General features: G+C 37.2%; 1 protein-coding gene across 1 annotated transcript; it reads left to right on the top strand.

Annotated features, from left to right (window-relative positions):
• Positions 1–8449: 8449 nt before the first annotated feature.
• On the top strand, positions 8450–11714 carry LOC105058519 (L-ascorbate oxidase-like). Its single transcript, XM_010941474.3, is given in 7 exon segments — positions 8450–8820; positions 9306–9398; positions 9501–9713; positions 9990–10163; positions 10637–11483; positions 11486–11512; positions 11515–11714. Coding segments are annotated over 7 exon segments (1716 nt in total). The 5' UTR covers positions 8450–8532; the 3' UTR covers positions 11589–11714.
• The last annotated feature ends 1580 nt before the right edge of the window (positions 11715–13294 follow it).

The following is a 13294-nucleotide window of genomic DNA, read 5'->3' as shown; positions in this document are numbered from 1 at the left end:
TTAGATTTATTCTTTAGGTGTCGATTGATGCGCTTCACATGGGTGGTCTTTGCTGTGGATAAGCCGAAATAGATGCTTCAGAGAGTTTTCAGTTGTCTATAAATTTGCTTTATGTTATTACCTAGCTTTTTTGGTCTATGTGCGTTCTGTCTCTACTTTCAAGTTGGTCGGTTGTTTTAAATGTACCTATATTGTACATGAAAGGAATGATTGTATAGAGAGGATTTTTTTTTTTTTTTTGCTTTTGAAATATTGAATTTCCTAGATAGATTTGGCTTGTATCTTTGGCATGAAAATATGATTGATCTTTCAAGATGGCATCTTGCATAAATTTCAGAGCTTTTCAATTATATTCTTTCCTCTATTTGCAAAGATCTCGAAGTGGTCATTGTGCAATCTCATGGTTGACATTGCGGGAAAAAAAAAAAAATCATCTAAAGAAAAAATCCCAAACTTTCCTACATGTTTGTCTTGTATGACCATTAGGCTTTTATGTGTCATATGGTTCCATTCTCCCTTTCTCTCTCTTTTATCTCTTTGTTTTTTTTGGATTCCGTATTCTCTCTTTTGAAGTTTGTCCTTTGTTATAGCGACCGTATGGCTATTCTCTTATTAAAATATTATAATAGAATTTAGCATTATCTATTGTCTTTAACTTTGTTAGAATATTGTAATGTACATCATTATAGGTCAAGAAACTCAGTAGGTAGTTTAGAAAAAGTGGCATACAGATGAGAACCTAGTTTTATAGAAAAATTTACAATCGCAATATTGAGAAATAGAATACAAAAAATATCATTCAAATATATAGAAAAATTTACTATTCATCACCGCTATTGATAAAATCTTGTAGATAACTAGCAAGCACGAATCCAAAAAAAACTGAACAATAGTTGGGGAAATGTATGAACTAAGAATTCTCTTTTTCTTTCCAATATCTAGATAGCAGCTTTTGATGAGAACCATCATCATAGCTGTTTATATAGATTATGATATTCATTACCGTCATTGATACAATCTTACAGATAGCCAGCAACCATGAACAGAAAAAGGTACATGATAGTTAGGGTGATGTGTTGGAGTCCATGCATTTAGATTAAGAATTATTTTTTCCTCCCTAATTTCTGTATGGTAGCTTTCGAAGAGGCAAACCATCATTGTAGCTCTTTATATAAGATTCTGGATGGAGAAGAGGACTTAGTCCTAAACCCCTCCCACCCCTCAACCCCAAATCAAGCAACCTTACCTCTAAAATAGATCTTACACTTTTCTTACCACACCAAAAACAAATAATCAAAATGGACATAGGCCCTAAGAGCTGTATGGATCGCTTTAAACTTATTAGGCTTTATTGGTCTAGCTGCCATCCAACAATGGAAAATTCAATTGATAGCATGCAGTTACAAAAAATTCTAACAAGGTTATGGAGACAATCCAACTTTGGACCTCAAGTGATGGTAGCTAGGTGGGAGGTGACCCCTTCCCTTTCTCTGAAAGAAAAAAAAAAAAAGGAAACAAAAGAGAAAAAGAAAAGAAGAGTGCGTTACTACATGTACAATGAAGCCTTACAACCTGTCCAGGTTTACTTTAACTACAGTCATATTTTCGATAATAAATATTTAAGTTGATAGAAACAGAATTAATATTATTTGCGGGCATCATAAACATAAAGTCTTTTCTGCAATGAGAAGGCTTGAGCTTTGATTATAGCCTCTTTTTTTCTTTTATTTTCTTTTCCTTCTTTTTTTTTAATTTTTTATTTTTTTATTTGAAGGGAGGCAAATGTCACCAATAGATTGTAGCTTTTTTTTGATCCATCGTTCCTTAAAAATGTGCTTTAGAAAGGTTGACAAAGGAGCTGGTGATAAAAAGCTTTTATCACCAGCTCCTTTGTCAACCTTTTTAAAGTATTTTTCTAAGGAACAATGGATCAAAAATATCATGGAGGGTGTAATTGGGCTAGACCCCTAAAGTTTGGGAGGTCTAAGTTTTGATTTGGATATTTCTGAAATCATTATAACTAAATGATTTGCTGGTACCTTCAATCCAATTGAAGAAGCCAAAAAAATGAAAAAGAAGGAAGTATGGAGGCCGAGAACATTCAAAATCCTACATAATTTCTTAAAATATCAAAATATCACGAGTCTTTATTTAATTTTGATTACAAATTTTGGATAACACTAATTAGATGGCCCATAACACCATACCGTACGTCCTATGACATTATGACGTGAAAATCTGATCAAACACAAAAAAATGTGTTTTATGAGCAAAATGGTGTGATCCTTGTGTGCAATACGGACAACATACACGTGTTCTTTTGTGCGTGTGTTGGGCGCGTGCGTGCGTACGTGCGTGCGGGTGTGGTGGGAGAGAAGAGGGTGTGTGTGAGAGAGAGATTTCCTACAATCCACACGTCTTCCTTGCCATGGATGAATGCTTCTCTAAGCGGCCTCCTCTTCCACTTCTACGGCACTCCTATTTTTCGGTACAATATTGCACTAAATACTGAACCTGGTGGTTCCTTGACATCTTGTACTGCTCCCATGCACTACAAGAGATGCCTAACATGATTGAAAGTACAATATTATACCGTCCCATCTAAATATGTGCCATCTAATATCTATCAGCTGGGTACGTCTCCATCGATATTAGACATATTATTGGATAGTGAGCTTTATCATCGATCACTTAATTGATCATATTTTGATGTATTATTATATATTTTTAAAAATATTTTATTTTTTGATCTTGTGAAATTGAATAAATTATTTTTATATTCGTATTGTCTGAACATTCTTAAAAAAAAAAAAAAAAAAAAAAAAAAAAAAAAAAAAAAAAAAAAAAAAAAAAAAAGAAAAGAAAAGAAAAGAAAAGAAAAGAAAAGACGAAGACGACGACGACTCTATTAGCTTATCCTACAAAAGAGAGTGGATGGCTCTATTGGCCCACCCTACGAGGAGAATGGATGTAGACTGCTTTTAATATAATAATTATCGTACAAAAAACATCACCACGCCGAACAAGCTGCAAAATCAAACCACAACAACCATTTAGAACGGGTGTGAATGAATGTGAGCACACCGATGAAAAAATGGCCAGGCTCAAAGAGGTCAATTTAGACTTTATTTGGCTTGGTTCACATTAGCTTTTGGCGATACACAATACAAATCATGGTGAATTAAGAACTTTTAGTCGCTGGTGGATACCATGAGATGTGGCAGTTCATTTTGCTGCCGTCCGTAAGGTTATTGTACCAAGTCGACCTATGATCCTCTGTGCGGTTTGTATTATAAAATGGATAATTATCAACAGCGATATATCGCAAATGGCATGTAAAGCTATCTTGTGTGATAGTCATCCTGACCATCGAGCATGATACAGTATTCTGTGATGCATCCACATGATATAGAGGATTAAAATTAATATCTCTAGCTACTATAATATGAGAATCCATCTTTATAATATCATTTTTACCATTGGATTTTGGATTAGGAATAGCAATTGGGTCGGATCGGATATAAATGGGTCAGATCAGATACGGATTGAATCAAAAAACTCTGAATCCGAACCCGACCTATTTATTTAAATAGGTCAAATTTTAAAATCCAAACCCGACCTACTTAATAAATAAATTACCCGATCTAATCTATTTACTACTCGTTTATAATCCATTAAAAAAAAACATAAAATCCAACCCGAACCCATTTAAAAGAAAAATAAAAACTTACTTTCTGAGAGGGCTCTGCCTTGCCGCATCTCTGTCCGATTGTCGTGCTCTCAACCACCTTTAGCTTTGTCCTACCGCTATGCTGCCGATCACCTTCAGCTCCACCCGCGGTCAAATCGGAATCCTAGATGCATCCATAGAGCCTCTAACGCTGTCGGATGAGCTGGCCTGATTTCTGATTCGATGACAAGCTCATCAATATTGTCGAAATCCTAACCCTAGATCCCTCCCCCTAGCGCCGTTGGTGGCGGCCGACCCTGACCTCACTACCCTCCTCTCTGACGAGCTTCTCCTCTACATCCTCGGTACCCTCCCAGACCCCCTCCACAGCCTTGCCTCCCTTATCTGCAAGTGATGGCTCCGCCTTTTCGATCGCCTCCGTCGCTCCCTCACCCTCCTCCACTGGTCCTTCCTCCACCACCACCTCCCCCTCTGGTTCCCCGACCTCACTGAGGTCGACATCATTCCCGCCTCCTTCGCCTCCTCTTCTTCCTCTGCTACCGTAGGTGTCCTCCTCATGCATAGCTTGGTGTCCGTGCCCCACATGGAGCCCCCCATCGATTATCCCTTGGAGGGGACAAGAAAACCCTAGCCAGTAGCCACGTTGGATTTGAGTCATTTGATGCAGATTATGGAGGGCAGAGGGGAGGGGTTGGGTACCAAAAAAAATTGGAATGGGAATAAGTGCTGAGCCCAATTGTCACTGGCCCAATTTATTTGAATGGCCCATACATTAGCTAAATTAGTCCAACCCAAAACTTAAACGGATTAAACTGGTTAAGCAAGTTAGACATATGAAAATTAAATCCAATCTAAATAATAAATAAGTTAAATCAATTGATCTGTTTACGATCCGAATCTGTTTAGTCCAAATCCAAACTTATTTATGATAGGTCAAATATAAATCGGATTAGTGGGTCGGGTCAAATTTTGCCATTCCTATTTTGGATGTTAGGTGGATCCACCGTGCTGATAGCACGTGGCCCAAAAGATGAGAGATTGCTGGTTTGAATTTTATATTCCTAGCTTTTTCTCATTTACTCTATAGAAAAATAGCCAACAAACAAAGAAATACAAGGAACCTCTCTACTTTCTAGATGGTAACCATGAGAATAATATGAAGTTACCGTGATTATAATATCAGTATTATTTATATTCTAAGTGGCACGAAAAGCACCAATCCTCATAAACCTCACTTAAACTCACTCGGGTTGCTTTTAGGTTTCCGTAGCCTCATTATAAATGGCACGCTTCACAATTCCAAGTCAAAAAGGAAAAATAGAGGTTCCATACAGTTGAATTAGCTTTTGAATGAGATTTTTGCATTACCAAAGGATGGACAATTTCCACCCATTCTCCAACTTGTGATAGGCTAAATATATAAATCACATTTCCACCCATGTGGCCAGCAACAATAATAATGCATCTTGGCCTACGATTGATATCATACATATCATATTTTACACGAATGGACAAATCCACAAACCCATCTTTTATCTAATTTTATAGTTATGCAAAATTCAATTTGCTTATAATTAAGTAAAATTTATCATTTTGATTTAATTTTAAAATTAGACTAATCATAACTATACTCTAATCTATGACAGATCAAATACATGATATGCTTCCGCTCATGGTCGATAGCCACAATATCATTTCTCAATCCACGGTTGGAGATACCATATTCCACACAGTATCATCCCAATCTATCTTCATGGTCGCCACCTGGCATTGGAATAGCAAGATTTCTACCGACTCTTCAGTAAAAAATTGCTTTCCATAGATGGATTCCATCTCCTTCACCAACCACCATAAGGTCCACTTTAAGATTCTGCAGGGAGCTGGGGTCAACTAAAGCAAGCATCAACTAGAGCAAGCCACCATGGCATTGAATAGATGACATCCAAGGATTCTAAATAATATATATCAATAAAAGCTCCATTACCCACGAAACCATTTAACATTAGAGCACATCAATGAAGCAAAAGAACAAATCTTTTTCCAAAGAGGAGCAATTTTCCTTTCAAAAAAAAGAGAGGAGCAATTTTGAAAATTCATTGGAGAGGACAAAAGAGACCATGATTATACTTCACCTTTATAAAAGAAACCCACAAATCATCCGGGATCAATACAAATCTCACATCATGTTTCATCATTAATAACTCACTTCTAGCAACTAAAGAAGGAATTTCCAAACCACCTACTCATGTAGGCTGGCAAACCCAATTCCAAGAAAGCAAATGCACTCACCTTGAGATATCTGTGAAGCTCCAAAGAAATTCCTGATAATTCCTCTTAATTTAATCAGATTACTTTTGGGAATTGTACAATTAGACATCAAATATATAGGGAGCGTTGAGAGAATATATTTAATTAAGATGACTCTTTCCATCATAAATAAAGCTCGATCTCTATTTTCATCCTTCTAATCTCTCTGGAAACTGTTGTACCAAACCTCCGCAATCAGCCGAAGTCAATCTCTTGCCCGCGTTAGGAATCCATACTGGGATGTTTTCCAAATAGAGTTGTTTGCTTATACTTTTATCATTAGACCTGATACCGTGGAAGAAAAGGTCTTCCGAAAGTTTCCTTTTTTTTTTTTTTTTAAATTAGGTCACATGCTTGTAAACCGGCAAGTAATGGTCAATAAACCGGCACCAAGAAAAGAAGCGTACACACCGCAAAAAGAAAAAAAAATATGTATATATATATATATATATATATATTGGTTCACTTGCTGAGAAACTTCAACACTCTCGCGGCTCCGCCACCGTGGTGCTAAAATTTATTATAAAAAAAAAACACTCTTTTACCCAAAAAAAAAAGAACACACTCAATTTCACATATTTTCTAAAATCAAGTCTTTGGAAAAGGTCTCTAGCTTGGGTTCAACGAAAAAAATGAAAAGGTCTCCACAACTACTTCCTTCACCTCTGACCTACACCTTCTACATAAATCGTTTCATTAATAAAATCTGGGGGAAGTTTCTTGCTTCCTCAGTTTTTTTTTTTTTTTTTTCCTTGGGTACATCCTTACTTCCTCCGTTACAAAAAATGTATTTGGAAAAGAGGTACCAACAACAGGTCCGTCCAAACATTTGCAAGTTTTTTCTTGTCCCATATTGGGTTATTTTTTAGTTTGAAGGTGAAATAATAACATTAGTGTTACAAGTTGAACTAAGCTTAACAAAAACTCAATGTACTTGATTGATTGATGTCTTTCTTAGTTCACAAAGATGAGAAAGTGCAAAGATGAACGGTTTGAGTGGGGGATGAAGGCAGGCCACATACGGTCTACATTTGGCCAATAATTTATTTAAAAATATTACATATGACGTCGTTATGTAGTTTTGTGGACTGACCTAAAGACATAGCTAACAAGAAACTAATATACCGGAACTCATTTTCAAAATATAATCTTTCATTTTTGCTTCTACATTGAATAAAATTCTCGTGTCATGCTATCATTAGTTTAAATTCTTGAGTTTCCATTCACATGCCATTGCAAAACTATTTCCTTATTTGCAGAATGTGCACAGCTAGCAATTGTTTAGGCTATCAATTTACTGTTTTTGGGTCACCGTTTTTGAAGAGTACTACATTTCATTTGTTCATGGAAGAAAAAAAAAAAACTTGTCTTCCTTCCATATGTAACATATTCAACTGGATTGAAGATATGTAAAAAAGTCCCATTAATTGTGGTTATAGTTAAGTATATAAGTTGATTATAATCAAAGACATTGTTGTTATTGTTGTTTTTTTTTTATTTTCTGTTTCCAAAACATGAGCTCTAAATCGATCTGCTATCTATACCCATCTCCTCTAACTCCCAAGTGAGCTAGATCTCGTGAAAGTAGAAGTGTGAAATGAGAGACATTATCACTTGAATTAAACCCTTATGCATCCCAGGGATGATATCTATGTTGGGTCACTTACAGCTCCAGTCGTAGCTCGTCTTCCTTTGCGAGTTCGTTGGGTACCTCCATCCCTTGGGACTTTGAAGATCAACTTGGATGGCTCCCTTAGAGGTAATCAAGGTGTTGTTGGATTTCTCATTCGAGATTGTTATATCCGATTTATCTTTGCTGCTATTAGCTGATTTTAGCTACTTATGTTCATATGATTGAATAAACCGCCGCATGGAAGGGTTTAGAACTACAATCTTCATTCTACATTGCAGTAAGTATTTTGCTTGAAGAAGACTCCAGTATTGACATTAATTGATCTTCTTGAATCCTCCACTTATCTGCAGCTTTGGATTTTTTCGCGTTAATCATTTGTTCAGCGAATCTAATTATCCTATGGATTGGCTATAAGTAGATATTTTAATTATAGTATTTTCTCAAATGATGTTATACATGTAGAGTTATCTTTATTGCTACAAATTGATTGTATGGGACTTTTGTATTTGCGGTCTTATTGAGGATTCTTCCCTTTTTTGCCAAAAAAAAAAAAAGAAAAAAAGAGAGCTTGATAACAAAAAATAGAGAACTAATATAATATAGCCCCATTTTTTCTGGGAAAATCACCGTACGTTCATAAGAAATTTCTTTCTACCCACCTACTTGACCTGTTCTTTCTTTTTGACCAAGATTTTTTCCTTTTTTTTTGAGAGAGAAAGATTGGACCGAGGTCCAGTCCAGTTCGCTAAGAAAATGCTCCGGACCAAGTTATAAAAGCGAACGCCTTCTGAGATTGGAACATTGCAGTTTAAGTTCACATCCCCCTTGATAGATCCAAGAACTTTTGGGGTGAGACGCGAGCGCTCTCGGAGCCGGAGGGAAGAGTTTCTTGGTCGAAGATATGGACTTGTGGCCCGGCGGCGTTGGGTTGGCACTTAAGTTGCCGCTGTTGTTTCTTTTCATCGTCTCCGCCACCACTGGCTCCGTTCGAGCTAAAATCCACCATCAAAAATGGGAGGTGGCATACCAGTTTAAGTCCCCAGATTGCTTCAAGAAGTTGGCAATCACCATCAATGGGAGAACACCTGGCCCAACCATCACTGCGGAGCAGGGAGACACTGTGGTCATCGATGTCAAGAATGCGTTGCTCACCGAGAACTTAGCCATTCACTGGCATGGGATTAGGCAGGTATGGATGCGTACAAAACTAATTAGAAGCAAGTGTGCAAACTAATGATGGTGTCCGACCTGTTCTAACTTCTTGCCATTATTTCATTTTGAATCATAGACACCATAAATTTGTCGGTCGGTCAGTCGTTCCCCTTTGGTTCCTCATCTTGCTTCCCGTGGGTGCGTGTTGGTTTGTGGTTGGACTGGTCCACCGCTGAGTTGGTGGACCTGGTCTAACCAATAATTTCTCATTTTTGCTCGTCACCTCCTCTCTCTCTCGATGTCCTAACAGTGGAAGCACCACATCGTAGTATTATATGTCTCAAATACTTGGAAAACAAGACCTGGACTTTTTAACTTTTTATTTCAGTTCGAACTAGAAACGATATAAAATTTATTAGTTATTATTTTGGATTTCCTCCTACTCGTAGCCCTCTGGAGATAGCTAGGAATGGAAATCAGGTAACATTTCTATTGTTATAATAATTGTTGCTTGTTTTGTAGATTGGCACTCCATGGTTTGATGGCACAGAAGGTGTGACACAGTGTCCGGTTATGCCTAGGGATACTTTTACTTACAGATTTGTTGTTGATCGAGTAAGTTTCGTTCGTTGAAACTAAATTCAATAGAAATATACTTCAACACAGATACTAAATGGCTACTAGACTAACTCAATCCGTCTTTTGTCGAAATCCCAGCCGGGGACTTACATGTACCATGCACACTATGAGATGCAAAAATCTGCTGGACTCTATGGTCTTATTCGAGTTTTGCCACCCACCGGTATGGTAGAGCCGTTCATCTACGACTATGACCGGAGCATCATCCTTAATGACTGGTGGCACCAGAGTACCTATGAACAGGCTGTTGGCCTGAACTCCAAAAACTTCACTTGGGTTGGAGAGCCTCAGGTATGGCAACTTCTGTGTCCCCCCTTCCTTTAGGGACCAAAAAGTCTTAATTTTATGAGAAACTTTTGTGTTCCAATTTTTTTTGTTTCAATAATTCCAAAAAAAAAAAACAAAGATTTTTAGCCTTCCTCCTGTATTAACATTTTATTTTTAACTCATCTTTCCTAAAGCATTCTTTTTTCCTTTCTAAGAATTTTTGGTCTAACAAACAATGGAATAGTACTTTGTTAGAGCCCTTTGAAGGTTGCACTAAGTGGGGTCTTCTTAATCTTGCAGTCCCTTTTGATCAATGGAAGGGGAAAATTCGATTGCTCCAAGACAGGAAGTGGGGTTTGCAATGCAACCAATCCCGAGTGCTCACCTTATGTGTTAACAGTCATCCCGGGCAAAACATACCGTCTTCGGATTGCAAGCATCGCCTCTCTTTCAGCCCTAAATTTTGAAGTTGAGGTAATATCATCAACATTTTTTTGGAAAAAGAATCTTTTATTCAAATTATATTATTTGAACGTAAACGTAGAGGTGCTATAGGCTAAATTTTTCATACTTTGTCAACATCTGATAAGAAAACAGTGCTATGCAAATTTATGCATCTGGTAAACCATTGAGTGCATGATTTATTAAGAAAATAATGAATTGTTTTACCACCGTGAAATGATTAGCAGGATCATTTAGCAAAAGAAAACTTACGAATAAATTAAGTGCTTTGTGTTATTACTAGATTTTGTAGCTCAAACAATATCAAACTCTGCTATGTTGAAGTTCTATGACTAAATTGCAAAAGCTCAAGCATGATGTCAGTTACAACACTTATAGTAGTAAGCTCTAATTATATAGAACAAGACTATTTGGTATAGAGCGGCGATAATAACGAAAGTGATGACCCTTAAATAATGCTAATATTGCTGCTATGCTCATGCCAGGGACACAATTTGACTGTTGTCGAAGCTGATGGTCACTATGTGAAGCCCTTCGTAGTGAAGAACCTGAACATATATTCAGGCGAGACCTATTCGGTGCTTTTGAAGGCTGACCAAGACCCCTCCCGCAACTACTGGGCTGCTGTCAATGTTGTTAGCCGGGAACCGAACACTACCACTGGCACTGCCATTCTCAACTACTACCCAAACCATCCTAGAAGGCTCCCTCCAACCATCCCGCCAACTGGTCCACTTTGGAATGACACCATGTACAGATTCAATCAAAGTGTCGCCATCCGATCGCATCCTGATTACATCCAGCCTCCTCCGATGACCTCCGACCGCATGATCATATTGCTGAACACCCAAAATTTGGTTGATGGCTATGTTAAGTGGGCTGTCAATAATGTATCGTTGAATTTACCTGATACACCATACCTCATTGCTATCAAGGAGAGAATGCTTCATGCCTTCGATCAAAAACCAGCACCAGAGACATATGACTACAAGAATTACGATATTGATGTGGTTCAGAAGAATCTAAATGCAAAGACAAGCACTTCGATCTATCGGTTGGTATTCAATTCGACGGTGGATGTGATCTTACAGAATGCCAACACGAAGAATGTGAACAATAGCGAGACACACCCATGGCATCTGCATGGGCATGACTTCTGGGTGTTGGGCTATGGGATGGAGAAGTTTGATCCACAGACCGATCCAAAGAGGTTCAATTTGGTGGACCCAATTATGAAGAACACGGTGCCACTGCACCCCTATGGCTGGACGGCTCTGAGGTTCCAGGCCAATAACCCTGGAGTGTGGGCTTTCCACTGTCACATCGAGTCACATTTTTTATGGGAATGGGGGTTGTGTTCGAGAGGGTGTGGACAAGCTTGGGAAGCTGCCCACAGCCATCATGGGCTGTGGTGCTTCCAAAAATCTAAAGCATTAAGGGGTTTATTATTATTATTAGTTCTAAATTTGGATGTCATACATATTTCTTTGCTTTTCTCTTTATCTCATTTTGTCCTTTGGATATTACTAGACAATGGATAATTCCTTGGGATGTGATGATAGAAAGGATGATGGTCTTTGGTTCCATGAATTCTAAAGTAATTTAGAATTCAATAGAAATTAGATTTATTCTTTTTGTGTCGATTGATGTGCTTCACATGGGTGGTCTTTGCTGTGGATAAGCCGAAATAGATGTTTTCAGTTGTTTATAAATTTGATTTATGTTATTAACCCGCCTTTTTTTTGCCACGTGCGTTCCGTCACTCCTTTGAAGTTGATCGGTTGATTTAAAAAACAAAATGAATCTTTACTGCATATGAACAGACTAAATGTATCAGAGAGTTTTCCTTTTGGAGTATTAAACTTCGTATATGGGTTTGAATTGCGTCTTCATGGATAGAATGATTGATATTCTTTGACGACACTAATTATCGGATCATATAAATTTTAAAGCACTCCAATTATGTTCTTTCCTCCGTGCAAAGATCTCGAAATAGCTATTATGTAATATTGGCGGTGCGAAAGAACAAAAATCTATCTTCGCACGAAAGGTAGAACCTGAACTTGAACCTTCCTATAAGTTTTTTTTTTTTTTTTTTTTTTTTTTTGACTATTTGACTTTCATGTGCCGTGTGGGATCTCTCTCTCTTTCTTTTTTGTTTTTTGATTACCGGATTCTCTCTTTAGAAGTTTGTCCATTGTTAAAAAGACAATATTGCTATTCTCTTAGCCAAAAATTATAATAGAACCTAGCATCATCTATTTTCCTTACCTCTCCGAGAATGTTGTAATGCAACATCATTATAGGTCAAGAAACCCAGAAGACCGTTTAGGAAAAGTGGCATACAAAGTAATTTTGTAGAAAAATTTACAATTGCAGTATGAAGAAATAGAATACCAAAAAATTCAAACAAATATATAGAAAGATTTACTTTTCATCACTGTCATTGGTACAATCTTGCAGATAACCAGCAACCATGAACAAAGAAAAAAAAGAAAAAAAAATAAAAAACAAAGAACAATAGTTAGGGCGATGCATGCATCATACACACATCTAGAGTAAGAATTCTCAATGGTAGCTTTCGATGAGACAATCATTGTAGCTGTTTATATATGTTACGATATGGATCATCACCCTATTTAAAATAGATCCTATGCTATTATAACCACACCAAAAGCAATTATCAAAATGGACATAGGCCCCAAGAGCTGTATGGCTCGCATTAAACTTATTGGGTTTTATCAGTCTGTCAGCCAACCCATTTTTGCAATGGAAAAATTTTGAGGAATTCTTTATGCACCGCAGGTAGGCGGTGCAGAAACGCACACATCATCTGCGGTGATTGATTCACATGTGGAACTAAGATGTGATATGTGAAAAAAAAAATAATTCACCAGCTTCGTGAGAGAATCAATCATCGTGGACAGTGCGCGCGGTTCTGCCCTATACAGGAACAAATGATCCCTCAAACTTTCTCATTGCTAATAAGACTTCATATTCACAATGCCTACAAATAATGCTACAATCTACGGATCGATCCAGCTCAGTTTGTATAATAAACCTATGAGAAATTATGACAAAAAAAAATAAATATTATTTTGCTATAGCTATTAATTTATAAGCAATCCATAATTTCTAACTAC

Source organism: Elaeis guineensis, chromosome 15, assembly GCF_000442705.2.
Source record: "Elaeis guineensis isolate ETL-2024a chromosome 15, EG11, whole genome shotgun sequence".
In the NCBI taxonomy this organism is placed as follows: Eukaryota; Viridiplantae; Streptophyta; class Magnoliopsida; order Arecales; family Arecaceae; genus Elaeis; species Elaeis guineensis.
This window is presented reverse-complemented; position numbering and strand designations above follow the sequence as displayed.